The following is a 27,951-nucleotide window of genomic DNA, read 5'->3' as shown; positions in this document are numbered from 1 at the left end:
AGCACTCAACCACCATTGTCAAATCCAATCACACAGTAAAATGTGCTTACCTTATGTAAAATCCCTTTTTCCCGCTCTTTTCGTGTCATTGACTTGTATGGAAACAGAAATGTATATAAGTCTCCTTGTACCATAAGTCGGGGTTCTCTGTTCGTCTGGGGAACCTCTGTTGCAACAGATCTTGGAATAAATGGGAAGGCTACGCTTTGCTTTTTCAGCTACGGTTCGTCTCTGTCATTTCAGCGTAAGTGGGAGGCTCTGCAAATTACAGGGCCTTCCCCAGGGTAAAAATTCCGGAACTCCCCCTTGGGAAACGGGCCCTATTTTCTCCTTATTATAGTTTTAATTGGCTTACAACAATTGGCAACCAACGAAGGGACCCAAGTTTTCCGGAGATCTGAGGGTTCTGGGGACGAGGGAGCTCAGCGCGCACCCAGCTCTTTTGCAGGGAGAGCTTTCCCCCGCCCCAGGAACCAGGATCTCCGGCAGTAATTTGGAGTTCCAGCGGGACGCACCGAAGCAAAGCAACGCAACCGGGAAGGAAGTTTGTTTTTTGTTTTTCCTTTTTTTCCGTTAATTTGCAGGTTAAGAAACCCGGGAAGCCATCGAGAGAGCGCTAAGTGAGTATAAGGGACACGGTGTAAGGGGTGGATAAGTGACCGCAGCAACGAAAAATTCTGTTCTATCCCTTTTCTTTCCCTTTGCTCGGACTTTTGGTTAACAGCATAGCTGTAGGGCAGGGTGATAAAGCAGAACCAAAGTCCTGGGGTACAGTGCTCACGTCCAAAACGTGGCAACTGACCCGGTCCACTCTGACTCTCTTGTCAAAATTTACTATGTTTCCTCTTTAAATCTGACGGGCTGCTGTCAGGACGCAAGGTTGCCTTTTCCTTTCACAAAATCTATCCTGGGCTTACCGCTTCGGCATTGCACACGCAAGCGTTCGAAGGCAGGTAGTCCTTTTCCTTAGTTTGTAAGAGGCAGGAACGTTGCTGTCGGACCCTCAGCAATTATTATTGACACTAGTAAGGGGGGTCTCGAAGGTACTTGATCGCACCACAGCCTAGTAGCTAGAGGCCAACGGCTGGGCCACCTAGTAGTTAGCGCAAACGAACGGTAGGCAGATCGCAGCCGGGGGCTGTGGGATCTAGAAGATCCGGGAGAAACGTGTCCCAGGATAGAGGGTTCTCCTAACCCGACTGCAGGATAAAAGGTCAGACCACACTTTTAGATAATGGGTGCACCCCAATCCAAGGAATTCCTTTCCCAGACTCCTGGTCAGAACAAAGCCCATCTGGCTTGGTCCTGGCTGGAACTCTTGAGTCAGTTCTCTCCAATTTGTACTTTAACATTGACATGACCAACTTATAAAATTGCAATTGGTACAGGATGAAGAAAAATGAAGGGTTGTAACTGTGGAAATGTTTGCTCAAACTTTGAAATTGGTCCTTTAAAGGAGGCTCATAAAACCACTTCATGTGGGACTTTCCCACTAACTTCGCTTAATGAAACAGGAAGTGAGCCAACTCCTTTATGGAAATATATGTTTACATGTTACATGTCTGTTATGTGTGTTGTCTGTTATACATGTGAGTCTGTTCCTTGTGTCTGTCATTTTGTTTTCCTTGTGTAACTTCAGTGAGTTTTAAAAGGCCAGAGAGAAACCCCCCCAAATATTATACAGTCTGAGAGCCTGTATGTTAGAGATCTTTGTTTTCCTTGAAGTAAATAAGAGAAGTAATCAAGGTTTAGAAAATGCAAGCTTGCTTAAATAATCTTATGTAAGTGATGGAATTTGTGTGTAAATGTTTTTGTTTTTTGTTTTAAGGAGGCTGTAGAAAAGGGAGATTTGTAACTTTGAATTTTTATATAAAACTTTGAAGTTGTGAACTCAGTGTTCAATACACAATTTTTTCTGCTGCAGAAGTCTAAAGTTTTACAAGATGAATTGCAGTGTCTGATTTTCATCAGCCTTAAGCCTTAAAAAAAAGGTTTTCTTTGTTCTGTCTGAGCTTTTCCTTCCCCATCGAAAAAGGGGGGGATTTTTGCTAAAGGTACCCCCCATCTCACTTTCCTATGTATGGTTGTTTTAAATCTTAATTTGCTGCTAATACATTGGTTCACTAGGCTTCTAGAAAATTGTTCACTTTTACCTTCTTAAAAAAAAAATCACTTCTATCAAATCTATGGCTGTTTTATTATTTGTAGGTGGTTATATCAACTCTTGAATTAGTATTCCTTATAAAAGACTATCTCCCTATCAAATCTTAGGAAAACCGTCTGTTCACTTGTATCTTAAAAAAAAAAATTCTCTAAGAACTTGCCATCTCTAGTCTAAGGAAAAATCCTCAATCAAATTATCTTAAAGTCTGCTAAAGGGTTCTGTATAAAGATGGTACTTTTCTTTTGCTTTTAGTACATGTGTACTTGCATGATAGTTGTGTCTGTACATAAGAATGTGTTTCTGGTAGTACAAATCTTGTGAACCTTGTATTTTAGGGGGTTGGACTAGATGACCTCAGGGTACATTTCAACTCCCACTTTATAACTATGTGGAAGGCCATGTGTCTGCAAGCATTGGAGGGTAATTTTTAAATCCTGGTGTGGTGGTGGGTTGAAATTCAACCCAGCTTTCAGAGTTGAGAGTAGAGTGCTGTGTTTTGTTTTATAAAAGGAGTGATTACCAATTCACCTATTTTAAGTTTTAAAGTTTAAGCACATACAAGAGCCTTGAAGAGCCATTTTCCCATACATGAGGGAGCAGAGAATTTAGTCTGCCTTGGCTAAAATCACTGTGAATATTTGGATTTTATTCATTCTGACTCTGGCCATTTTTACTCATATATAAGGGAGCAGGTATTCTGCTAAATGACCAGAGGGGGCGCACACAAAATGATAGCCCACATACTCAAGTAGACTAATCAATGAGCCTTGACCATTTTCTCCTGTAAATAAAGGGCAGAATAATTTTGTCTGCAAATGGTACAATTGAGAATAGAAACCTGCACCCCAATTTCCTGTAGATAAAGGAGGCATAGCTCCCAATTTATTTTGCCTGGGGTATGATATGTTTATTTGGTACAGTAAACACGATCAGTGCCGAGACTTCATTAGGAATGTAATTTGACCAATCTTTAGTGCTGGTTTTGTGAAAGCGTAAATTGCTGGGTTTCTGTTTAAAATCTAAACCTACTCTTTCAAAGTCTCCACCCTTCCCTTCCTTTATAAAAAATAATTTAGCCAAGGGATGCAACTCTTTCAAATGGTACAATAGGTTTCTAAATCATGAACTCTGTACATGCACAGAGGCTACTGACAAAGCTTATCCCTGCAAGGAGATTGCTCCAGGGGCCCCCTGAATAACAATAAAAGAATTAAGTATTGGGGCTTTAAAATCCTAACATGCCAAATTATTTCCACAGGTAAAAATGAGAGTGCTCTCTTCAGGAGCTTATTTTTCTTTTCTTTTCTTTTTTGAGAAAAGGGGGGGAGTTGAATTGTAAGGACATTTTTCTTTTCTTCTGACCAAGATTCTGTGCCCTAGGATTGAAAGGATGTAAAAGCAGCCAGAATGGTCTCAAAATCACATGAGTTCCTCAAAGACATCCAACTGCTGCTGAATTAATAATTGTATGTTGTGTATATTATGTGTTATTATGTAGGAATGCTGAAATGTGTCTGATAGTGTGTTCTTTTTGTGTTTAATTGTTTTGTTTTTATGTTTAATGTATAGCGTATTGCCATGCATTGTATGTTTCAATAGATCAGGCTATTGCATAGTCCAGTATTTAGGTTAGACCAATTTATGACCACATTTCCTTGACCCACTGGATACTCCAAACTCATCTACACATTTTAGATTGTTTGAATCATTTACCAAGAAGAAACTTCGAGATCCAAAACAAAAAACAAAACCCCAGATACATGAAGGTGTTTATGCTTTGATTTTGCAGGAATGTTTCCTTATATGTTAAATTATTATTTGGACCACTGCCTTTTTAGAACGGTTTTTCACAGATTGGTTTGGAACGTGAACCATGGGCATGTGTAAATTTTAATTGGACTTCATTTGAATTGGACAATTGTATCCAAGGTGTCATTGGCTTACGTCCCTATAAATAGCAAGAGTGCAGGCCCACCCCTTTGAGAGCAGAACCAAAGCCACAGAGGCCCCAAAATGCACAGGATGGGGCATTTTCTCTCCAGGGAGTGTCACACCTAACCACATGGGGTTAAAAGGCTTTAGGTCAAGTCAATGCAAGCCCTTACACCAGGGATGCATGTATGGGTGTTGCTGTGGCATGCTGAAGGTCAAGAGACCATAGGACAGCTAGCTTTGACACCTGGAAACACACACAAAAGACAGGAACAAAACAAACTGCATTTTCAGTCACTGGTGGACCTTCCTGGTAAATAAAGCATAGACCACTAGGGAGAAAATGTTTATCCCAAAGTGCTAGAATACAACAAGTAACAAGGCAGAGCTTGTAAGGTCAACGGGGCAGAGTGTTGTTCTTATGTGACCAGCCAGACCTTTAACATTTCAGCCCACCTCAGTGCCATCGCCTCCCTCACCGGTAACCTCCAAGATATCCTACATGAAGGTATTTCTGATCAGGATCTTTGGTCATGGCTCCCTAATTCCTCATGGATACATGAGACCGTAAAGGGGTTCATTTTTATTGCTGCCTCTTTGATTGCCATCGCTGTTTTCCTCTGTTGCTGCTTACAATGTTTTCCTGCTATAATGCGCTCGGCACAACCCTCCCCTATTCCCATCCAGGCTCCCTTGATGCAGCCCCGGGGAGCCCCTGTGTCCATCCCCATGTACCACTTAGGGGGAGGTGTGTATTCAACAAAGGATGTGCGGCAATAATTTTGTACCAAAATTAAGCCGCAGAGAGGGGAATGTAATAGGAGTGCACCCCACCTGTACCCGATCTGCACCCCACTATCACCCCAATGAACAGAGAGGGGACCCACAGAACCCAGGTCCAAGGCAAGGCCACCTGGAGGGAGAGAGAGCCATGTTGATCCATTTCTTTCCAGAAGCAGAAGGGCAGGTTGGGGGGGGGGAACGGACAGCGACAATCCTGATGTTCAGATGCAAATCTGACCGCTCATTATCTGATCACATCTCCGCACCCCACCCATGCCTATCGCCTGCAGCTGGATTAGCCTCTCCACCCAGCCTCTTGACCATTTGCATAATCTAAACCCATCAGCCAGACCCGCGCCACCTGTTGGGTCTACTACCAAAGCAGCAAGAAATAAACATTGAGATGTCAACTATAAACAAGGACAACCACCTTTATTCATAACAAAAGCATGGACATTTGCAATTCAGGAAATTCCAATCGCCGGCTCCACCCTGCATACAGAGATATACAGGACTGTTATCTAGTCAAAGGATGGACAGGAAAAAGCACTCAACCACCATTGTCAAATCCAATCACACAGTAAAATGTGCTTACCTTATGTAAAATCCCTTTTTCCCGCTCTTTTCGTGTCATTGACTTGTATGGAAACAGAAATGTATATAAGTCTCCTTGTACCATAAGTCGGGGTTCTCTGTTCGTCTGGGGAACCTCTGTTGCAACAGATCTTGGAATAAATGGGAAGGCTACGCTTTGCTTTTTCAGCTACGGTTCGTCTCTGTCATTTCAGCGTAAGTGGGAGGCTCTGCAAATTACAGGGCCTTCCCCAGGGTAAAAATTCCGGAACTCCCCCTTGGGAAACGGGCCCTATTTTCTCCTTATTATAGTTTTAATTGGCTTACAACAAGCAGTCACTTGAACACAAGATCGTAAAACCTCTCCTCAAACAAATCAGAACAAAGTCTTACTAAACACTGGAGGTCATATACCTTCCCTGCAAACTCTGTGCAAACAAATCAGGTTCAAATTAACGAGTTGTTTGGAAATAAGTCAAGGCTGCAACCAGGCCCCGAGAACCTGTTTGCTGCAGCAGCCGCACATTCTGCTCCTGTATCGAACAGCATATAAGGTCGACTGCGACTAAGCTTGGCTCAGGGCAGACCGACTGAAATTAACGAAGCTGTTGAAATTAACGAGCATCGCTCCGTCACGTCCATTCATTTTGTCAGGAATGCTCTGGGGTAGGAACCAACCCTGGATACAACCCAGAGTTTGTAAGTTCCTCGGGGCAGAGATATAGGGGTCAACAACATGCAAGCAATCCTGCTGAGATGAAAAGAAAAAGCTAACAGTATATACACTTTAAAAGCAGTATCGTAGAACTTTACACGGCTTCCCCCAGAGAATTCTGGGAGCTGTGATTTGTTTAGGGCGCTGAGAGTTGATAGGAGAGACCCCTATTCCCCTCAGATGAGTGGAGGGCAGTTCTACTGATGACTCTCAACTATTATCAGGTTAAAGGGCACAGGGAAGGGCTGCTTCCCAGAGGCATCTAGACAGCCACTGTCAGAAGCAGGAGACTGGGCTAGGTAAACCTTGATCTGTTCCAGCAACTGCCCTTCATTTCCTTTAAGTTTGGCCCCATCTGCACTCCATGCATCCGCACCACTTTAAACAGTCATGGCTTCCCCCAGAGAATTCTGGGAGCTGTAGTTTATCAAGGGCGCTGAGAGTTGTGAGGGGGCTCCTATTCCCCTCCCAGAGATACAATTCCCAGAGTTCCCAGGGAGGAACGATTGTTAAGACACTCTAAGAATCGCAGCTCCGTGAATAGAGGTTTCTTAACAACTCTCAGCACCCACAAAAAACTACATTTCCCAGGATACTTTGGGGACAGGGGACAGGAAGCCATGGCTGCTTAAAGTGGTGTGACAATGCTATAAATGTATAGATGGGACCAGAGTTTCTGCCTGCGAAGTCTTGGCTAGGAGAGACGGACCAGCTCTTTGGCTGGAGGGCCTCGATTGTGGCAGGCGTCCATTGTGAAGAGAGAACAGAGGCCCCAGTGATCTTCTAAGTGGGGAAGGCCAGCAGTCTCTCGTGTTCTCTATGTCCTCTTCAGCCCCCCGCCCCCCGCAGCATGCTGGCCACAAGATCCTTTGCCTTCTTCTTGCCAAAGGTTTAATAAACAAAATGCCACCATCACAGCGGCTGGATGCTGCTCAGATATTCCCAACTCTCGCCTAACACAGGCCGTTCGATACAGGAGCAGAATGTGCGGCTGCTGCAGGAAACAGGTTCTCGGGGCCTGGTTGCAGCCTTGACTTATTTCCAAACAACTCGTTAATTTGAACCTGATTTGTTTGCACAGAGTTTGCAGGGAAGGTATATGACCTCCAGTGTTCAGCAAGACTTTGTTCTGATTTGTTTGAGGAGAGGTTTTACGATCTTGTGTCAAGTGACTGCTGTTCCGCGCTTTTCTGTGTATTTCCCCCATCACCTTGTTGGCAGCCTTTTGGGGGGCGGGGTGTGTGTGTGTGTGTGTGTCACATGCCAGTGGTGGGTGGGACCATAAACAAAAGTGGGTGGGGCTACAGATGCTAATTTACTTGCCTGCCCCGCCCCCTGCATCCAAGCAAGCAAGAGGCATTCTCTGAGCTCAAAGGACACATTCTGCCCATGGGAAAACACTCAAGGAGGGTGCAAAGCAGGACTGGTGGGGGGTGGGGCCTGGAGAGATTCCCTAGGGCCAGATAGAGAGGTCTGGAGGGCTGCATTTGATGCCCTGATGCCCTCCAAATATTGATGCCCTGATGCCCTCCAAATATTTAGGACTACAAATCCCATCAGCCCCAGCCAGCATGGGCAGTGAGTCTGGAATGATGGGAGTTGCAGTCCAGCGAGGCCATCTAGGCAGCCCAGGACCTCCATACACACTGCCCAGGCTAGCACCCCGGGGGGGGGGGGTCACCTCAGCACTGCAGATGCAGCGGTTTGCCTTCACCCCTGGAGCCGCACTCCATTGTCTCTCCAGATAGATGGATGCCAAGAATTATGAGGGCTAGGTGTCCCAGCTGTGGCTCAGAGGAAGGAAGGCGGGTGGTTCAGTAAAGCTCCAAGTAGGAGCCTGCGAGCATGCCAGCCTACAGCAGAGAGAACAGGCATGTCAGGGGTTAAATAACACGAGGTGGAATGTCATTAACTCCTGCCAGCTGCAGTACACCATCCTACCAGATGCAGTGGTGGTGCTGTAGAGTCAACAGCTTCTTCCCCTTGCAGACAACCCTGGTTCTGCAGAGAGAAAAATGTTGGTTCTTGACCCTCCTGGCTTCCCTTAAGGCCCGACTACCTGAATCAGACATCATCATGTTAATGATGAGATTAGAAAACACGACATACTAAATACCAGGAGGAAGCAATTTCACTATCAACACTGCAGAGCAAGCACTCCCTGGGCGCCAATGAGAAGCTTTAGCCCCAATGCTAATTGTTGGTGGGGAGCTATTTCATGGAGATTGCAGATTGGGAGGGAAGGCTTAAAACTCCCTTCCCCATGCCAGAATTCCTGATAACCGCTCCTCCTCCTCCTGCCTCTAGGCACCTGGTGTTTACTTTTAAAAAAACACATAATCTAATTGCTAATCACGTCATTATAAAGTCAAATGCAGGGAGGCCCTAAGGCTCTCTAGTTGAGGAAGGAGGTGATTTGGCAAGGGAGAAGGTGTCTATATGCAGATCCAGAGATACAGCAGCAGAAAACTTTGCCCAAAGAAAAACCTGAGATATTTTAAGTCCAGCTGTGTATTTTTGCAACTGGGATCCAGGGTGAGAGGCGGTGAGGTGTAGTGGTTAGAGTGTTGGACAAAGAGCTGGCAGATCAGGGTTCAAATCCCCACTCAGGCATGAAGCTCACTGGATGACCTTGGGACATTCATAGAATCATAGGATTGTAGAGTTGAAAGGGACCCTCTCTGAGGATCATTCTAGTCCAATCCCCTACAAAGCAGGAATATGCAGCTGTTCGCAACAGGAATCGAACCTGCAACCTTGGTGTTAGCTGCACCACACTAACCAACTGAGCTATCCAGCAGGGGCGGCAATTTGGGCCCCAGGCTTTGGGTGCCCGATGGCACCCGCGACATAACGTGACGTCATGATGTCACATATTACATTGACACTCCACAGCGGCGCTTCTGAGGCGTGGCAGGGCCTCAGACATGATCTGTGAGGCCTCACATAGCCTGGCAGGGCCTCAGACGTCGCCTCAGTGGTCGCGTTGGGCCTCTGGCGCGACTTGTGGTAGAAACCGGAAGTCGCATCGGAGTCTGCGCTGTGGGTGCTGAGCACACCCCCACCCCCCAAAAATTGTGAGTGCCTGGGCCCCCAGGGCCACCTGTAGTTGGCGCCTATGTTATCCAGTCACTCAGCCTAGCCTACCTCACAGGGTTGTTGTGAGGATAAAATAGGGAGGGTGGATGACAACGTATGCCATCTTGAGCTCCTTAGAGGAAAGGTGGTATTTAACTGTAATATATAAGTACTTTATATTTTACATATATATATATATATATATATATATATATATATATATATATATATATATACATACACACACACACACACACACACACACACACACTGTAATATATAAGTACTCCAATACTTTGGCCACCTCATGAGAAGAGAAGACTCCCTGGAAAAGACCCTGATGTTGGGAAAGATGGAGGGCACAAGGAGAAGGGGATGACAGAGGACGAGATGGTTGGACAGTGTTCTCCAAGCGACTGGCATGAGTTTGGCCAAACTGCGGGAGGCAGTGGAGGATAGGGGTGCCTGACGTGCTCTGGTCCATGGGGTCACGAAGAGTCGGACACGACTGAATGACTGAACAACAACAACAACAACAATATAAAATCTGGCTTCGAAACCACAGCTGAGACAAGGAAGAATGAGTTTGCCTCAACCCAAGAGGGATGTTGGCCCATCAACCTGGCTCTTTCCGCCCAACAGCAGGGTGCAAACAAAGCAATATCTTCTCTAACTTTCCAGTTGCAGAGTTAACAGGACAGGGAACAAAACCTACACACACACACGACTTCCGGCGGCGACGCCATTGCGGGTGGTCGTGGGCCGCTTCGGCTGCGAAGCGCCCAGTCCATCCCGGGGGTTTGGAGCCCCGCTACCGCAAAGCGGGGCTCCGGTGGGGTGCGGGAAGAGCGTCCCGCACCCTGGGCTCCCCGGCTGTGCCCGTTGTGGCTCCGAACCCTTCCCTCGCTCCCCCTGTAAAGGGGGAGTGGGGGTGAAGGGATGACGGAGCCGGGCTATAGGGGACATGCCCCAACCAGGTTGTAAATGCGGCGGCAAAGCCTGTGATGAGCGTCTAAGTTCTACCTTTGATGTATGGATCTAAAGAAACCCGGTGGTCGTGAGTACTTGATTGGACTAGATATTTTGCTTTTTGGACGATCCGGGGGGAAGGAGAAAGGCAGCCTGCCTCCCTCCCTTCGAGTGAAAGAAATTAACCAATTTGAGTGACTGCTGCTACTGAACTGGTTACAAAGTATTTGAATTTTGATACATGAGACTGTTAAAAAAAAATTTGGGGGGAGTAAATTTGCGGAAAATATCTCCGTTTAAAAGCTGCGGTATCTGCGCTCCGGCTTGGAAAAATGGCGACGGAAAGTTTAAACTGAGGTGAAAAACAACTCTTATAAAAGGAAGAACATAGAGACAGGAATTGTAATTTGACACTCACTCCCTCCCCCTCTACCATCATGTTAGACTGTGTCTTTGAACTTATTTTGAACTCTGGATTAACGGATGAACAAAGGCTCAATGCTTTGAGGCTGGAACTACTTTATCGGAAAGTGAAAGTCTTGTGTGGGGTTTTGAAAAGAAATTTATTTCCCACAGAGGAGGCTCTTAAAAACTTTGACACTTTGGAAGAAAACCTTGGCAAGGAGCTGAGAGGGTTGCTGGAAGGATGGAGAGAAATGACAGGGCGACTCCGGGAAAAAGTTTCGCTCCTTGGGGGTGGCAGCCCCAGGACGACGATAAGATTTGCTATATCCAGACCCCGAGGTGAGAGCTCGGGGGCAAGGGACAAAGAATTAAGATATTTACAAGAAGAAGAGGAATGGTGTAAAGAAACGGAGAAGCTGAAAGAAGATGAGATGGATACCCTGAGGCTCGTTGCAAGGAGTATTTTGAACTGTGCCTGGATCTGTGGACATTTGGAAAAAGAAGGCAATTGGAAGTTTGGCTCTGGCGTCATCAGGAGAAGGACAATGGACAGAGGGGGAGTGGGGTGAAGTATTAAGTAAAATCTAAAACGGTCTGTTATGGCATTCTGAAATCGGAGGGTGAAGACTGTCAGCTATATTTAGTTTTTTTGTTTTTTTTTAATAAGAAAGGAGATATTTGAAGTTTTTATGTTATTAGCAGCAGAATAAAGGACAGAGGAGATAGTGTAGATTTGATAAGAACGATTGGTGAAGATTTATGATGATGTATTATTAGTAAATTTAGTATAAGATGATTAAGTTTATAGACTAAGATGATTAAGATGATTGTTTTATTTTATATATACAATTGTGTTTAATTTTTAGAAGAAGAGGTTAAAAAGTAGACTATGGGTATAAAATCGAAGGTGAAAAGGTAGGGGAAGTCAACCGTCAAGATTAAGAAAAAGGAATTTTTTTTGTATGAGATGTTTAAAATAAGAAGGAAAATCCTGGCAATGTTTGTATTTGGTTTATAAATTGTATTTGTTTTGTATGTGTATAAATGTAGGGGTGGATATGGGTCTATGTTGTTATAAGTAAAAAATGTCAATAAATTCTTATAAAAAAAAAAAAAAACCTACACACACACACACACACCCCAGAGCACCAGAGTCCATTATTCAGTGTTTTTCTAGTCAAAGGGAGCCTGTCGGGTTGGAGTCATCAGTATGCAAGCGGCAACCCGCCCCAAGAGGCTCCCCCTTAGACGGACAAGAGAGTCCTCCCCGTTCATGGAATTTTTAGGCTTCCCTGCCTTTGCAAAGTGGGCGGGTCACACCTTGCAGCAAGCAGACATTGCTGCAAGTTTCCACTTGAGGAGCCGCAAAAAAAAAAAAAACAAGGACGCTGCGTCTAAGAATAAAGTCAGCAATTTATCCAAAGGCATTCATTTCAGACTGCCGGGAGGGGGAAAGGAAAGGAGAGAAAGTGCAAAGCTTCTCTACTGAATCCTAACCCCACCAGAAAATTATAGCCTGCATAATCCATGGCTCCTGTGATGTTATAAATGAGAGACCTGGTCACAGAATGAGAGACCTGGACAGAACCGCAAGGACGGCCAATTCCGAAGTATTTTCTGCTACGCAGCACACGGCAGATGCTTTGCAGTGGTGCAAAGCAGGACAGCCAAGGGAAGCTTTCTCAGGTCACTGGCGGCAGCTCCCGTGTGCAGGCAAAGTTGGCCCTGATTCAAATATTAATCCACTGATCATCCGTTTGATGCAAGGAAGAGTCCCACGTCTGCCACGGACGCTCTCTTTTCTCTTCAACATTCCCCTCCGCCCTGCACACCTTTCAGTTACTACAATCGAAGATGAGAGGGAAGAGGAGCAGGAGTCGTGCATGGTTGTGCAAATGCAAAGGAATGGAAAACACAATCTGCTGGATAGAACCTCCAGAGTCAGGGCAGTCTACCACTGGGGCCAGGCGCTGTAGGCAAACCAGAGGCTGAGAAGCATCACTTTTTGGCCACATTCACACCATCCACGATACCACTTTAAAAAGGCATGGTCCCCCACCCAATAATCCTTGGAGCTGCAGTTTGTTAAGAGTATTGTTAGGAGACCCCCATGCCCCTCACAGAACTACAGTTTCCCAGGGTGGTTTCACAATCAATCCCTCTTGATAGGGAACTCTGAGAATTGTGGCGTAATGGTTAAGGGTGTTGGAGTATGACCTGGGAGACCAGGGTTCAAATCCCCGCTCGGCCCTGAAGCTCACTGCGTGACCTTGGGCAAGTCACCATCTCTTTCCTAACCTACCTCACAGGGTTGTTGTGAGGATGAAATTGCACCAACGGGTTCGTGTCTCCGCTCCTCCACATGCAGCTGCTGGGTGACCTTGGGCTAGTCACACTTCTCTGAAGTCTCTCAGCCCCACTCACCTCACAGAGTGTTTGTTGTTGGGGAGGTAGGGAAAGGAGAATGTTAGCTGCTTTGAGACTCCTTCGGGTAGTGATAAAGCGGGATATCAAATCCAAACTCTTCTTCTTCTTCTCTTCTCCAGATCCCGTTACAATATGCAGAACACCCCAGGCTTTGACGTCATGCCAGGGTTATTCCTCCCTCCCTCTCATTTTGTTTAGCATCTTAGCCTGATTAAGGGTTCCGGAAAACTTCTAAGACACGCTCACTATTTTGTGACATTTGAGTCGCTCCTAATAAAGGCATTGGCCCTACAGCAGAGCTTGGAATTTTATCCCCACCCCACCTGGACCACTATGGTGAGAACTGCTTTTTGTCATCCCAACCATAAACACCGGTAAGAACATAAAGGAGCCTGCAGGATGAAGCCAATGGCCCATCTAGTCCAGCATCCTGTTCTCACAGAGGCTGGGGGGGCGGGCACCAATAAGCAGGACCCAGGGACGAGAGCCCTCTCCTGAGGTTTGCAGCAACTGGTATTCGGAAGCATTGCTGCCTCCAGCCATGGAGGCAGAGCGCATCCATCATGGCTAGTCGGTTCATCAAGCTGGTGGCAATCAAAGCCTCCTGTGGCAGAGAGTTCCGTAGTTTAACAGTCCTGAATCTTCCAATGTTCAGCTTCATTGGATGTGCATCGGTTCCAGTGATAGGAGAGAGGGAGAAAATTGCTTTCCCCTGTCCACATTCTCCATGCCATGCATGATTTTACAAAGTTCTATCTTGTTGTCTCTTACTTGCCTTTTCCAGTGTGGTGTAGTGGTTAAGAGCGGTAGACTTGTAATCTGGTGAACCGGGTTCGCGTCTCCGCTCCTCCACATGCAGCTGCTGGGTGACCTTGGGCTAGTCACACTTCTTTGAAGTCTCTCAGTCCCACTCACATCACAGAGTGTTTGTTGTGGGGGAGGAAGGGAAAGCAGAATGTTAGCTGCTTTGAGACTCCTTCGGGTAGTGATAAAGCAGGATATCAAATCCAAACACTACTACTACTTCTTCTTCTTTTCTTCTTCTTCTTCCTCTTCTTCCTCTTCTTCTTCTTCTTCTTCTTCTTCTTCTTCTCAGGCTAAAAAGTCCCAAACGCTGCAACCTTTCCTTGTGAGGGAGTTGCTCCACCCACTTGATCATTTGGGCTGCTTTTTCTGAATCTTGTCCATCTCTACAATATCCCTTTTGAGGTGAGGCGGCCAGAACCGTACACAGGTTCTTGGTGGGGAGGGGTTATAGCAATGGACAAGCTTCTCTGCAAAATAACTTTACTGATCTCACCTGGCACTGCACAGTGAATTGATTCTTGGGCATTATCCAGGGTGCACACAGTTGGTCCCTGTCGAAAATCAGGGATGGAAGGAGATGTTCTTGGGAGTCCAGCTCCTATCAGCGCAAGCCAGCATAGCTATTGGATAAGGATGATGTTGTTCCGTAAATTATGGAGGGCCAACTTGGAAATAAACCCTCCTCAGCCAGTGGAGCACTCCACAGAAACCAGATTTGAGGGATTCTGAGAGACGGGCCTTCTGTCATCTACTGACAAGCCCTCGTAGGCTTCCAGACTTTCCTGAAATCTCTCGTTCGTTCAAAGAGCGCTGCCTCAATACAGCATCCTCTGTGCTCCCAATGTGTCCTCCTTTGAGACAGAGAGCCATAATATTTGTCCACCTCCGAAATAACCCAGCAGCAAAATGAATGGCGCTGTTATTCCCAAGGTTATGTGCCAAACAATTAGCGAGGTGTTTTCCTGCGTAAATGGTTTGGGAGGGTGTTTATTAAAAAAACCTAAGTGTCAACAGTAACAAAACACGGCTTCACTGTTAAGGCACATAGTATTTCACGCTTTCAAAGCAGAAACTCTCCTTAAGATCCAAAGTCAACAAAGCAGGGTGAACTCACTAAACCATTTTTTAAAATGTTTTTGGTCAATTAATTGTACACTGCAATGTTTAGAACTCGGCCAGTTTCCAAAGTGGTGAGGATGACAGTTCTCACCTTCCAGAATACTTCCAGGGCTGGCGAGTCCCTTTAATGCTCCCGGCTCAAGAAACATGAAGAGGTCTCAGAGTTAACAGCATGAGAGTGAATCAGAGCAATTCACCTGACAGCAACCCGCCAATTGTTTCTATAGGAGGCTATCAAATGTGTGCCTCACTGCACAGAGACTTGCACTGTGATGGATTGTTTCAGCAGGTGAAAAGCCAATTTAACATGGAAGTGCAGTGGTCCCACAGATACTGGCTTGCCTGAGCAGCCAGACATTATTGTGGTCCTTGCTAACCCTTCTCCAGGTCCTCTGCACTTAAATCATAGGATTTGTGGAAGTGGGGGTCCCTGCAGCCACGCAGATCCCACAAATCTCTCGCAGGGGGGTTTCTGCTGGTTCCAGAGCTCAGCGTAACACAGAGATCTTCTCACTCTTCACCAAATCGGTAGAGCATATCCATGAGCCTGGGAGAAAAAGCTCACGTCGCACTGAACTTTGGAGTGGGAGCCAGTTATTTTCATGCACCAAAGCTCAGCGTGTCGTAAGATCTCTTCGCCCAGGTTTTCTGCAGTTTACAACAGCCCAGGGAAGGGGATCTCTGTGTTGCCGAGGACTCTGCTGAGCAGATCTGCAGAGGCTCAGAGAGGCATATTTTGCAGGATGGGCAAAGAGCAAAATTGGTCTCCAACAATCATTCCATCAGGCTACATGAGCTGGGACTGCAGAGCCTCTAGTCTTTCACTCCCCCCCCCCCTCCCGGAATTTTTCCTCAGACTGGGGGCCACATTCCCTTCTGGGAAGCCTTCCAGGGGCCACATGCCAGTGGTGGGTGTGGCCAGAGACAAAGGTAGGTGGAGCAATGGATGTGGGCTAGATTATCTTGTTCACAAGCTCACACACCCCTCTGTGTCCCTCCATCCAGGCAAACAAGAGACATGATGGGTTGTTGAGGGCACTTTCCTTAGCTTTTCTTGAAAGTTTCAGGTCCTTGGTGGGGATTTCCCAGCACCACAGCTCTTGTCTGACACTCTAACCACTAGACCACATTGACTCGATTACGATGCCGACCGTTGGCGGGAAAGATGGTTGGGGGGGGGGAAATCTGCAGATCTAATAAAGGAACTGTGAAGATGAGTTGTGTGCAAAGGGAGACCAAAAGCAAATGAATAAACAGTGTTCTGTTTAGGGAAGCAGCATGCGAAGGAGAATCCCATATTGACAGCTGCCAAATATTTTTTAAAGGAGGGCTGAAACAACAAGAGGAATTTTCCCATATCCACTGAAGCAAACCGCAAATAGCCTGCAGATCTAAATCACACAACACCCCCAAGCCAAAGCTTGCCAAGCTGGGCAGCTTGGTTGATCCTCAATTGGGCATTTCAGTTCAAAGAGGACAACAACGCTAAGCCCAAACACAGCAAACAGCCATGCGCTGTCTTCCCTTCATTGGCTCGCCTCATAAACATTGTCAGCCTGATCAGCTGTCAATTAATCGGACCGTTTCTTGCTGTCCCTCAAAGGTCGGCATCCTCCTAACTAGAGAGACAATGGAGTGTGCCTTCAGGGGTGAAGTCAAACCGCTGCTTTAGCAGCACCAAAGTCACCTGTCTGGGCAGTGTGTATGGAGGTCCTTGGCTGCCCAGACGACAAGAAACTTGGTCTTGCTGATGTGGTCCAAAGGAAAGCAGAGCAAGACGTTTGGCACCAGCTTGGCAGCAAGAGTTTCCGGAAGGAGGCATGCAAGGCACCCTCCAACCGTCTTTGGGTTTACTCCTTATCCTCAGCCTTTTCCTCTCCCGAAGATATCCTACAAGGCAGGGGAGATTTAAGACCAGTTTTCCTTCTCCTAAATGGGCTCCCTTCCCAAGTTGATGAGCCCCATCTGCCCCCACTTCTCACTACAACAGGGGTGGCCAACTTCCAAGACACTACGATCTACTCACAGAGTTAAAAACTGGCAGTGATCTAAGGTCAAAGTTGTTGAGCTTTTTTTTTTTTTTTTTTTTAGGAAGGAAAGCCCTGTTTCTTGGGGTTCACGTAAAAGTTGTTGAGCTTCTTTAGGGAGGAGGAAAGCAACACTGATCTACCACAGACATCCAGTGATCTACCGGTAGATCACGATCTACCTGTTGGACATGCCTGCTCTACAGCACACACAGAGACCGCCTTCTTGACCACTGGACCCAGCAATTGTCTCGTCCGCTCAATCCACCAGAGCCTGTCTTCACATGCAAAGGAAACCCCTAACTCACCGAGGGTTTGAGACCCATTGGCTACCCTCACTTGGTTTAGCCGCAGTTACAGGTAGGTAGCCGCTTTGGTCTGCCATAGTCAAAACAAAATAAAAAAAATTCCTTCCAGTAGCACCTTAGAGACCAACTAAGTTTGCTATTGGTATGAGCTTTCGTGTGCATGCACACTTCTTCAGATACATTGAAACAGAAGTCACCAGACCCTTATATATAGTGAGAGAGTGATACAGTAGATAAAGTATCTGAAGAAGTGTGCATGCACACGAAAGCTCATACCAATAGCAAACTTAGTTGGTCTCTAAGGTGCTACTGGAAGGAATTTTTTTTTATTTTGGCTTAGCCGGCCAGTCAAACCCCTTTCCTAGGGTGTGGCTGCTGTCGCATGCTGACAGCTTCTAGGAGTCGCAGCTGAGAGCTGTGGACAAAGTACCCCAGGAGCATGGTGTGTCCCCCACCAGAGGTACTACCCCTCCCCAAACATCCCAGACACCCCCCTCAAACATAGACCGAGAATACCGAGGGCTGTGCATACATAGGAAGCTGCCTTATAATGAGGCAGACAATTTGTCTATTCTGCTCAGGGCTGCCTACACGGACTGGCAGCAGCTCTCCAGGGTTTCGGCCCTACCTAGAGATGCCATCAGGGATTGTAGGATTTCTTCTATGCAAAGCAGATGCTTTGCCACTGAACCATTGGTCCATCTAGCTCAGTATTGTCTGCACTGACCGGCAGCAGCTTGCCTGGGTTTCCGAAAGGGGACATTGCTTGTCCTTCCTGGTAGTTCTGGGGAATGGACCTCAGTCCTTCTGTGTGCAAAGCAAACACAATAATCACTGAGCTTCGACTTTGCAGAACACACAGAGGATGCGAGATGCAGCGCCAGCCTCAGAATTCCGCTGAATGAAAAAGCTCAGCTTTCCTTTAAAAGCAAACAAACAAGATTCTAGACCTCATGGCTGCAAAAATGTGCTTGAAAGCAGGCGCTTGCCAAAGATGCAGTAACTGAAGGAGCTGCAGAATGAGATTGATCCTGGTCATGAAGTGTAGTAGCTTCTGTGCCTTTGCCCTTCCCTGTGACTATCAAAGCAGAATTAAATTCTGCAAAATGATGCCATGCAAATGTGTAACGCACCCAGGTTGCAGAATTCTGTTCTACCTAGCGCAGAATTTAGACTGAAACCTACACTTAAGTACACAGTCCTGAAACCCAGTGGACAGAGCAGCTTTCCCCAACCTGGTGCCCTCCAGGTGTTTTCAACCATGGCTCCCATTAGCCCCAGCTAGCATGACTAGTGGCGATTGGTGATGGAAGCTGATGGTGCTAAACATATGGAGGGCACCAAGTTGGAGGAGGAAACTTCTGGCTCAGTGTTAGAAAACCCAGATGCACAAGCTAGGTGCCAAATGGCATATTAACTCTCAGTTATAGTCACCACAACGGAATGTCTTTTCACCTTCCAGTGCAACAGTTCTATGATCTCAACTACATTGCTCTTACAACAAGTCACTTGCAGGAAGGAGAAACACACACAATGGAAATGGACATGGCATTAATGAGGGACTAAGGCAGAGGTCTTTAAACTGTGGTTGCCAACCTTGGCGCCCAGAAATCTCAACATAGTCGCAACTGGACCTGCGCCAATAGCAAAAATTGCCTGGGGAATTTCGAACGCTATGCTGGCTCAGTTCTGTTACTTCTGTAACGCTGGAAATTTCTTAACCAGGTTGGATGCTGTTCATTTATTAACTTGGATCCCCCCCCCTCCAGAAGAGTGTTATATCTGTGTTATGACTGTTTGTTACCCACTGGGATAGAAATATTTTAAAATAACGACATAAGCAAACATTTACATGAATCAACAAATATGCAGTCACAATTGCTGGCCAGAGCCCCCCAGAATTGCAGGTAGGAGAAGGGTTCATCGTGTAAAAGGAGACACATTTTAAATAAATAAAGAGGATACTAGCAGGACAGAAGAGACTCACCAGCTCATCCAGGTTCTTGAGGTCACACAAAGTTATCCTCTGGCTTCTGCTCGGGTAAACAGGAGACTTGGGCCCCAGGACTTCGCTCGCCTCCTCCGTCTCCAGCTCACCATAGGCCACCTGGTCTCTCATCTCCTCCTCGATCTCCTCCTCCATCTGGATGAGCATGGGAGCCAGCATCCCAAACTTGGAGCCCTTCCTGGCCACCTCCAGGAGGCAAAGGACGAAGTTCTTCTCGTTCTTCTTCAGCACCAGGTCGTTGGTCTCAAACATCACGACATCCTGGATGCCCAGCTCCTGGCGGCACCACTGGATGAAGTTGGAGATGTTGTCCCTGGCGATGAAGGAGCCTGGCATGACATTCTTGGCCTGGAAGACCACCTCCTTCTGCGGGATCCTCATGCGAGCCGCCGCCTCCGGGTGCAGCTGCTGGAACTCCAGCGCAATGCGGTTGACGTTGTTGGCGTGCTGGCAGAGGTCGTAGCCGGTCTCCAAGACATCCATGAAGTTCTCCACTTGGACGTCGAGGTCATAGAGGGTGTTGAGCCACTCGGCCAGGTCCTCCTTCATGGCATAGAGATACTCCTCGCTGGAGCGGAAGGGGCGGATGCTCTTGGAAGCCGCCGATTGGATGTTACTCTGGTCAGCCATCTTGCATATTCCCACAGCTCATCACTGGCAGGGGAGAAGATCAGGAGATACCACAATTAACAACACACACACACAGAGAGAAACTGACCCTTGACAGCAGGGGCAGGGCCTTAAATCACCCACTTTACATTCACAGAATTGCAGAGCTAGAAGGGAGCCTGAGGGACAACCTGCTTGCAAGGCAGGAACAAGTGTTGCCAAATGCTGACATAACTGGAATCTTTCCTTGTTGGGAAACCTGTAAGCAGGACCTGAGTGTGACACCATTCTCTCCCTCCTTGCGGTTTCTGAGCACCATTCAAAGTGTTGGTGCTGACCTTGAAAGCCCTAAACGGCCTTGGCCCAGTATACCTGAAGGAGTGTCTCCACCCCCATCATTCAGCCCGGACACTGAGGTCCAGCTCCGAGGGCCTTCTGCAGGTTCCCTCACTGTGAGAAGCAAAGTTACAGGGAACCAGGCAGAGGGCCTTCCCGGTGGTGGCACCCGCCCTGTGGAACGCCCTCCCATCAGATGTCAAGGAAATAAATAACTATCTGACTTTTAGAGGACACCTGAAGGCAGCCCTGTTTAGGGAAGATTTTAATGTTTCATGTTTTATCGTGTTTTTAATATTCTATTGGGAAACACCCAGAGTGGCTGGGGAAACGCAGCCAGATGGGCAGGGTATAAGTAATATATTATTATTATTATTATTATTATTATTATTATTATTATTATTATTATTCCCAGTGCTTTTTCTGGGGGAACGCAGGGGTGTGCATACCCCTAAACATTTTGTGAATCTAAGTTTGGCCTCATTGAGGGGCAGCATTTCAAAATGAGTAGGAAAATGAGAGTACCCCTAAACATTTTTTTAGGGGGGAAAACCACTGATTATTCCCAGCCACTGATATTGTCTCTGACAGTGAAGCTAGAACAAAGCATAGGAACAGTGTTAGAAACTCAGATATATAAGCTAGGTGCGAAATGGCTCCTTAAACCTAGGTTGCAGTCACCACAATGGATTGTCAATTCGCTAGGGAGTTGGACTAAATGACCCTCGGAGATCCCTTCCATCACTACAGTTTTATGATCTCAACTACATTGCTTTTACAGCAATTCACTTTGGACTGGCAAGAAGGAGAAACACACACAGCGGAAATGGGAATGGTATTAACGATGGACTAAGGCAGATAAATCTCAGCGTAGCTGCAATTGGACCTGTGCCAGTAGCAAAACACACCTGGGGAATTTCTAACAGTGCATTAGGGACATCAGAACAGTCCTGCTGGATCAGGTCAGTGGCCCATCTAGTTCAGCATCCTGATCTCATACTGGCCAACCCTATACCTCTTCTGGGAAGTTCACAAGCAGGACCTGAGCATAACAGCCTTCTCCCCACCTGAGATTTCCAGCAACTGGCATTCAGAGGCACACTGCAAAACTCAACACACGCACACACAGTAGCCTTATCCTACACAGATTAGCATAAGCCTTTAAAGCCACACAAATTGGTGGCACACAGCTTTTCAAAATTATTGTTATTAAATCTGTACACCGCCCTTCGTCCGTAGATCTCAGGGCGGTCCACAACATAAAATTTCAATATATTAAAAAAATAAGGACAAAGACAAACCAAGAATTCCCCCTCCAAACAACACATTTCAAAGGGCATCGGATGTCCATCAGCCCAAGGCCAGGTTGAAGAGGAACCGTTTCCATCTGGCACCTAAAGCTGTATAATGAAGGCACCAGTTGAACCTCCCTGGGGAGAGCATGCCACAAATGGGGAGCCACTGCAGAGCTTCAAGTATCGTAGTCTGCAATCTGGTTGAGAACCTCTCAACTGAGTTGTTGGGGGGGGGGGGTATCAGTCTGCACAAATAGGAGTTGGGGGGTTAGGGGGGTTTCCCTGGAGGCCCTGGAGAGGGGGGGGATTTGCTGGTTCAGGTGCCAACCAACCAACCTGGCACTGAGCCACCTCCTCGCTCAGTGCTTTTCAGGTGCCTAAACAAACTTCTTTCTGGCTCAAGTCCCTCTGCTGGTAGGGATGACTCATCCCACGTATTCAGGGGCAAAGTTCCCATTCAGAGCCTGTGAACTTCAGGGAGGGAAAGGGAGGCAGGGAATCTCTTTGTACTCGGCTCCTCTCTCTCTCTCTTATTATTCACAGTGGCCTAATCCTGTGGAGGGGGTGGGGAGTCACAGAACAGAACCTGATCCACCCATTAAGTGGGCTTCAGTATGAGAAGCAGCCCAAGGGTTTAGTTTTCTGCAGCTCAGGGATCGGTGAGAGCAAAAGCATGGGTGCATCAGAGTATATCTGATAGCATCAGAGTATATGCAAAGTGCCCTTCCACAAACAGCTCCCAGGCATTTGGCAGAGGGAGGCTACCCTTGGCAGGTGTGCTTGAAATTTTACGAGGTTGCAGTTGCAAAAGAGGGGTGTCTCTGGTTGCCATTTTGGGGGCTAGACGGCTCTAAAGTCTGGGGCTCAGCTCTAAAGGACTGTCTGTGATTGATCCTCAGTTAAACATCTAGCTAGTTCAGATAACAGCCTTTCAGCTTGGTTAAGAGCTTTGAGAACTTGAAGAAGAAAATTAATTAATTAATTATTAATAATATATTTATACCCCGCCCATCTGGCTGGGTTTGTCCTGCCACTCTGGGCGGCTTCCAACAGAATATTAAAATACAATAGCCTATTAAACATTAAAAGCTTCCCTAAACAGGGCTGCCTTCAGGTGTCTTCTAAAAGTCTGGTAGTTGTTTTTGGCATCTGGTGGGAGGGCGTTCCACAGGGCGGGTGCCACTACCGAGAAGGCCCTCTGCCTGGTTCCCTGTAACTTGGCTTCTCGCAGCGAGGGAACTGCCAGGAGGCCCTCGGCACTCGGGTTAAGAACTTAATTCGTTCTGGAGGTCTGTTCTTAACCTGAAACTGTTCTTAACCTGAAGCACCACTTTAGCTAATGGGGCCTCCCGCTGCCACCGCACCATTTCTGTTCTCATCCTGAAGTAAAGTTCTTAACCCGAGGTACTATTTCTGGGTTAGCGGAGTCTGTAACCTGAAGCATCTGTAACTTGAAGCGTCTGTAACCCGAGGTACCACTGTACTGGCCTATCCTAACCTCTTTTTCTTAATGGTGAATGTTCCTGCTCAGGCTGCTCAGAAAAAGCAATTTGGTTGCAGAAATTCATTCTGACTGAACAAATAAATTATAACTGATAGAATTCTACAGGGTGGGGTATTAGTGTGTGAAAACGGTCCAGATCCAATGATTCCCAGATGGGGAAGATGTCAGATGCCATCCTGGCTCCCAGGTATCTTCACTTGGTTGCAAGTGGTTGAAAGCCAGGTGATTTACCTGTGATTCCTGCATTGCAGAGGGTTGGAATAGATGACCCTTCAAACTCTCCAATTCTATGATTCTACCATCTATCCTCAAGTGGCACCCAGTCCCAACTCGTTCATCAGTGGTTTCCTTCCACGGGATGTAGCTGGGATGCCTTCAACTTGGAAACGCAGCCATGCAGCTGTTGTCAACCTGGTGGCTTCCAGGTATGGTTGGAATACAACTCCCATCAGTCCCAGCCAACCAGCTGGTGGGAGGTATAGTCCAACAGATTCTGCAGGGTGCCAAGTTGAAAAGGCCACTGCTGGGGAGCTCACAATGCAGAATGAAAGGCACTGTTTTGGCATTGTGAGCCAGTGTGGCACAGTAGTTAGAGCACTGGGCTAGGGGGACCTGGGAGACCCAGGTTCAAATCCCCACTCGGCCACGTGAAGCTCAGCAGGGGTGACCTTGAGCCAGTCACCACCTCTCAGGCTAACCTACACTGCAGGGTTGTTGTGAAGATGAAATGGAGAGGTGTTTGTGCGCCACCTTGAGCTCCTTAAAGAGAAAGTGGGATAAAAATGCAATCAATCAACCAACCAATCAATCATGTTATTATTGATACCCTGGCTAGTGAATCAGGTTCAACAGCACACATGGATCTGGGTTCAGATCACCACCTGAACCCCATGGACTCTCTCTCAACCAATCGTTGAGAGGATAAAATGGGGAGAAGCTTCTGAGGTCTTTGAGGAAAAGAACAAAGGCCCCACCTACGATATAACATTTAAAGCAATGCCATATCGCTTTAAACAGTCATAGTTTCCCCTCCCCCAAAGTATCCTGGGAAATGTAGCTCCCTGGGAAGTGTAGCTCCTTGAGGATTCCCAGCATTCTTTGGGGGAAGCCGTGACTATTTAAAGTCATATGATACTGCCTGAGATGTACAGAGTGCAGGTGGGGCCAAACTTACAACGGAAATAAGGCTGTAAGAAGTAGCTGCTGGAATAGCTCAAGGTCCACTTGGCCCAGCCTCCTGCTTCTGACAGTGGCTAGCCGGATGCCTCTGGAAGCCCAGATCTTTCCTGCAACAAAGCCCCTAACCTGGCATGCAGATAAATAGTCCACTGGGGTTGAAAGTCTTAACTGCAATAGCTGAAAGCGATCAATAGACTTGCCCTCCATCAATCTGCCCAATCCCTTTCTCGAGCTCCCTGTCATCCAGTGGCAACGAATTATATGTGTTAGATTTATTACCGTATTTACTCAAATGTAATGCCCACCTTTTCGGGGGTGGGGAGAGAAAATTAAGTTGCACGTTAGATTCGATGGCACGTTTACATTAGCCAGCAAAAGCTTTTTTTGTTTGTTTCAAGGTTCTGAAAATCAATGTGCACGTTAGACTCGTTAAGACTCGTTAAGATTCAATGGCGCATTAGACTCGTGTAAATACGGTATCTACCAGTGATGTAGCCTAAAGGGGAACCCAGACCTTGGCTCTGAAGGTAAGGAAGACAAGGACAGGGGTATAGCATCTGCCTCGCATGGGGAAGGTCCCAGGTTCATTTTCCAGCATCTCCAGGTGGGGCTTGGGAATGCCTCCTGCCTGAAACCCTGAACAGCCGCTGCCAGTCATTGTAGACAACACTGAGCTAGATGGACCAAGGGACTGACTTGGTATCATTATTTATTACCTTTATCTTACAAGGATCTCAAGGTAGTGCACATGGTTTTCCACCACCCCATTTCATTCTTACAACAACCCTGTGAGGTAGGTTAGGCTAAGAGATAGTGGGACTGGTCCAAGGTCACCCAGTGAACTTCATAGCCGAGTGGGGATTCAAACCCTGGACTTCCAGGTCCTAGTCCGACACTCTAACCATTACATCACACCAGTGTAATAAACATCACTGTGTCCCTACAGTAACTGTGACTGCCTTTCAGCCCTCTCAGACAGTCAGGTGGGGAACAAACCTGTATGTTGAAACCTGGGGCTGCTCCAATTATAAAACCAGAAGTCAGTCCGAGATCAAAACAGGTGTGTTTCACTTCCCACAACCATTTCTCTCTCTGCTGCAGCTTGGAACTTAAGAGGAGGAGAAGCACAGTTAGATAAACTGGGGGGTTAGGGCACTTTCACCCTAAAAATCAGAGCCATGTTCTAACTCCTTTTGAATGAAAATGGTTAGAACGTTAAAAGCTGCCTTGTACAAAGTCAGACAGCTGGTCCATCCAGTTCAGTATTGTCTGTACGCCCTCAAAACAAGATAAATGCTACTCCTTATTATTAAGATGCTAGTCCTCATGATTCTAAAAGTGGAGCTGAATTAAATAGGAAGCTGCCAGTTAGGCTACTGGTCCACATAGCTCAGTATTATCTACACTGACAGACAGCGGCTCTCCTGGGTTTCTGGTGTCGATCCTCTCCCAGCTCTACCGGGAGATGCCATTGGGAATTAAACCAGGGACCTTCTGGCTGCAAGGCAGATAGATGCTCTAACCACTGAGCTACCTGTCTCCTGCCCCTATCACAACTTGAATTGTGAATTGAGTGGGTGGGCAGGTGCGATGACCCTGCAGCACCTGAGAGACACAATGACTCAGTATTAAGTTCTCAAACCTGTCATATGAGAAGGAAAGACAATACCACTCTGCGGAAGTGTCCGAGATGGAACTCGAGGGCTCCTGATAAGGCGAGAACAAATTAGATACAGTTGGGGGTGGGAGGAAGATTGTGATCACACACTCTCACACACAAACAGCTTAGCAATTTGGGCTGAGACACACAATTTCATATTTCATTCATCAAGTGCTGGATGAGCCACTACAGACAAACTTTGAATACCCATCTCCTCAACCCCCCACACCACACTTCTGGGGGTTCACACGTGCAAGCTTAACAGTCGAGCATCCACGGAGGGCTTGAGCACGTGAATGGGACAGCATCCCAGGCAAACTTCTACACCCCTCCCACCCACGGGACGCTTTCCAGCGGAACCTGTTCACTGGTTCGGGGGCTTCCACACGGATCACGGCGGCTCAGCGCAGGGCAACCGAAGGTGCCGAGCCCTCGAGGGAAAAAGCCACCGCGTTCGAGGCAGAGAGAGAATAAAGTCTGACCGGCGAGGATGACCGCCGCCGCCCCACCCCCATCCTGTTCACACATGCAAGTCATCACTTGATGCGGCAGCTTTCCACCGCGCGGCCCGCACGTCTGAACCAGGCCCAGCCATCCTAATCCGTGCAGATGCCGTCCGCGCGTCCAACAGCTAGCCCCCCCCCTCCGCGCCCGCAACCCCGCAAAGAAACCATATCCTATCATATAAACTCACCCGGATCACCATGACGGACCGGAGTCTCGCTTCTCTCCCCGGATCTGGGCGGGATGGGGAAGACACTCCCCGCGCGGATACACAAACCCAACGTCGACTTTTTTTCCCGGGGGAGGGAGAGAGAAAGAAGGGCGTCGTTCACCCCTCCCCGTCCTTCAAACACCAGCCACGCGTCATCGCACCCGGGTTCTCTCTCTCGTTTCCCTTTCCCACGTGCGCCTTTCCCTCGCCGGGAACTTTTCCCCCCCGTTTTTGCGCGCGCGGGCGAAAGGAGAGCCAAGGGCGCGCGGAGAGAATTCAAAGACCCCTCGGGGGGCGAAGAGAAGAGAGTGAAGCAGCAGCAGCCGCCTCGGCGACCTGTCTTCAGAGGGGAGGGACAAGCAATCGAGGCTTGGTTGGGATGGGGGTGGGGGGTCGTCGTCTCCCTTTGGCCGGCCCCCCTCGAGGAAGCGGGAACCTCTCCAAGGCGCAGCGCGCCGTCGGTGGAGGGAAAAGAGCCGCGCAGCAGCAGCAAAGCCGGGAGGAGGAGGTGGAGGCGCCGCCTGCCGCAGGATCCGATCCGAGCCTGCTAATCGCTTGCTGGGAATTAAGCGGCTCAAAGAGGCAAAGGAAGAGGTGGAGCCGCTGGCCCGGCCGGGAGGAAGCTGGAGAGAGGAGCGCGCCTGGGCGCGGCGAGGTTGGGTAGGTGCGCCCTGGCTGGCTACCCGCCTCCGGGGCTCAGTGCCTCCATGACCCCGCCAGCGGCGATCGGGGAGAGCGGGGGGGGGGGGTCTGGAGCAGCCCTGGCTGGCCTGCTCCTGCTCCTGCTTCTCCGCCGCCTCCTTCCCGTTGCCGGCGCCTTGATCTCATCCGGATCAGGGACGAAACACGCCCATCCTTCGCTACTGCTTCTCCTCGTCGGGTCACTGCTTCATTTCTCCAGGGAGAGAGAGAGAGGAGAGGTGCCGGGGATTGCCAAGCGTGCGTGACGCAAAGGGCCTGCCCACGCGCAGGCTGAGGTCCGCGTGGCGGGGGCGGAGGGAGGCGCTCTGCACATGTTTAGGAGGCCCTCGCTCTTTCCTAAGAAGGACCCGGCTACTGGATCAAGGCCACTAAAGGGCCCATCTAGAGTGGCCAAGCAGATGCCTCAATGAGAAACCATCAAAGCAGGACCGGGGCACAAGAGCGCTCTCCCTGCCTGCTGTTTCCAGGAGGTGGAAGCGTCGCTGCCTCGAGGGCTTCCGGGATATCCTGGGGTGAAGTCCCGCTTCACCTTCTTGGGAGTGCCTCTCATGTTCTTGGTTTTTTGGGAGGGGGAGCAAGGGGGGATAATAATGATTTCCTCCACCAACAGCCCCAAATTCTATAGTAAGAGAAATT

At 47.9% G+C, this 27,951-nt stretch overlaps 1 protein-coding gene across 1 annotated transcript in view; it reads right to left on the bottom strand.

The window, feature by feature from the left end:
* GAS2L1 (growth arrest specific 2 like 1) overlaps nucleotides 1-27,364 on the bottom strand; it is a 54,703-nt gene extending 27,339 nt beyond the window's left edge. The window contains exons 1-2 of the mRNA XM_033174827.1: nucleotides 26,593-27,364; nucleotides 19,295-19,969 (exon numbers count right to left, since the gene is read on the bottom strand). Of these exons, the coding sequence (XP_033030718.1) occupies nucleotides 19,295-19,945 (651 nt within the window). The 5' untranslated portion in view covers nucleotides 19,946-19,969; nucleotides 26,593-27,364. The remainder of the gene's footprint in view (nucleotides 1-19,294; nucleotides 19,970-26,592) is intronic.
* Between the last annotated feature and the right edge of the window lie 587 nt (nucleotides 27,365-27,951).

Source organism: Lacerta agilis, chromosome 17, assembly GCF_009819535.1.
Source record: "Lacerta agilis isolate rLacAgi1 chromosome 17, rLacAgi1.pri, whole genome shotgun sequence".
Lineage (NCBI taxonomy): Eukaryota > Metazoa > Chordata > Lepidosauria > Squamata > Lacertidae > Lacerta > Lacerta agilis.
This window is presented reverse-complemented; position numbering and strand designations above follow the sequence as displayed.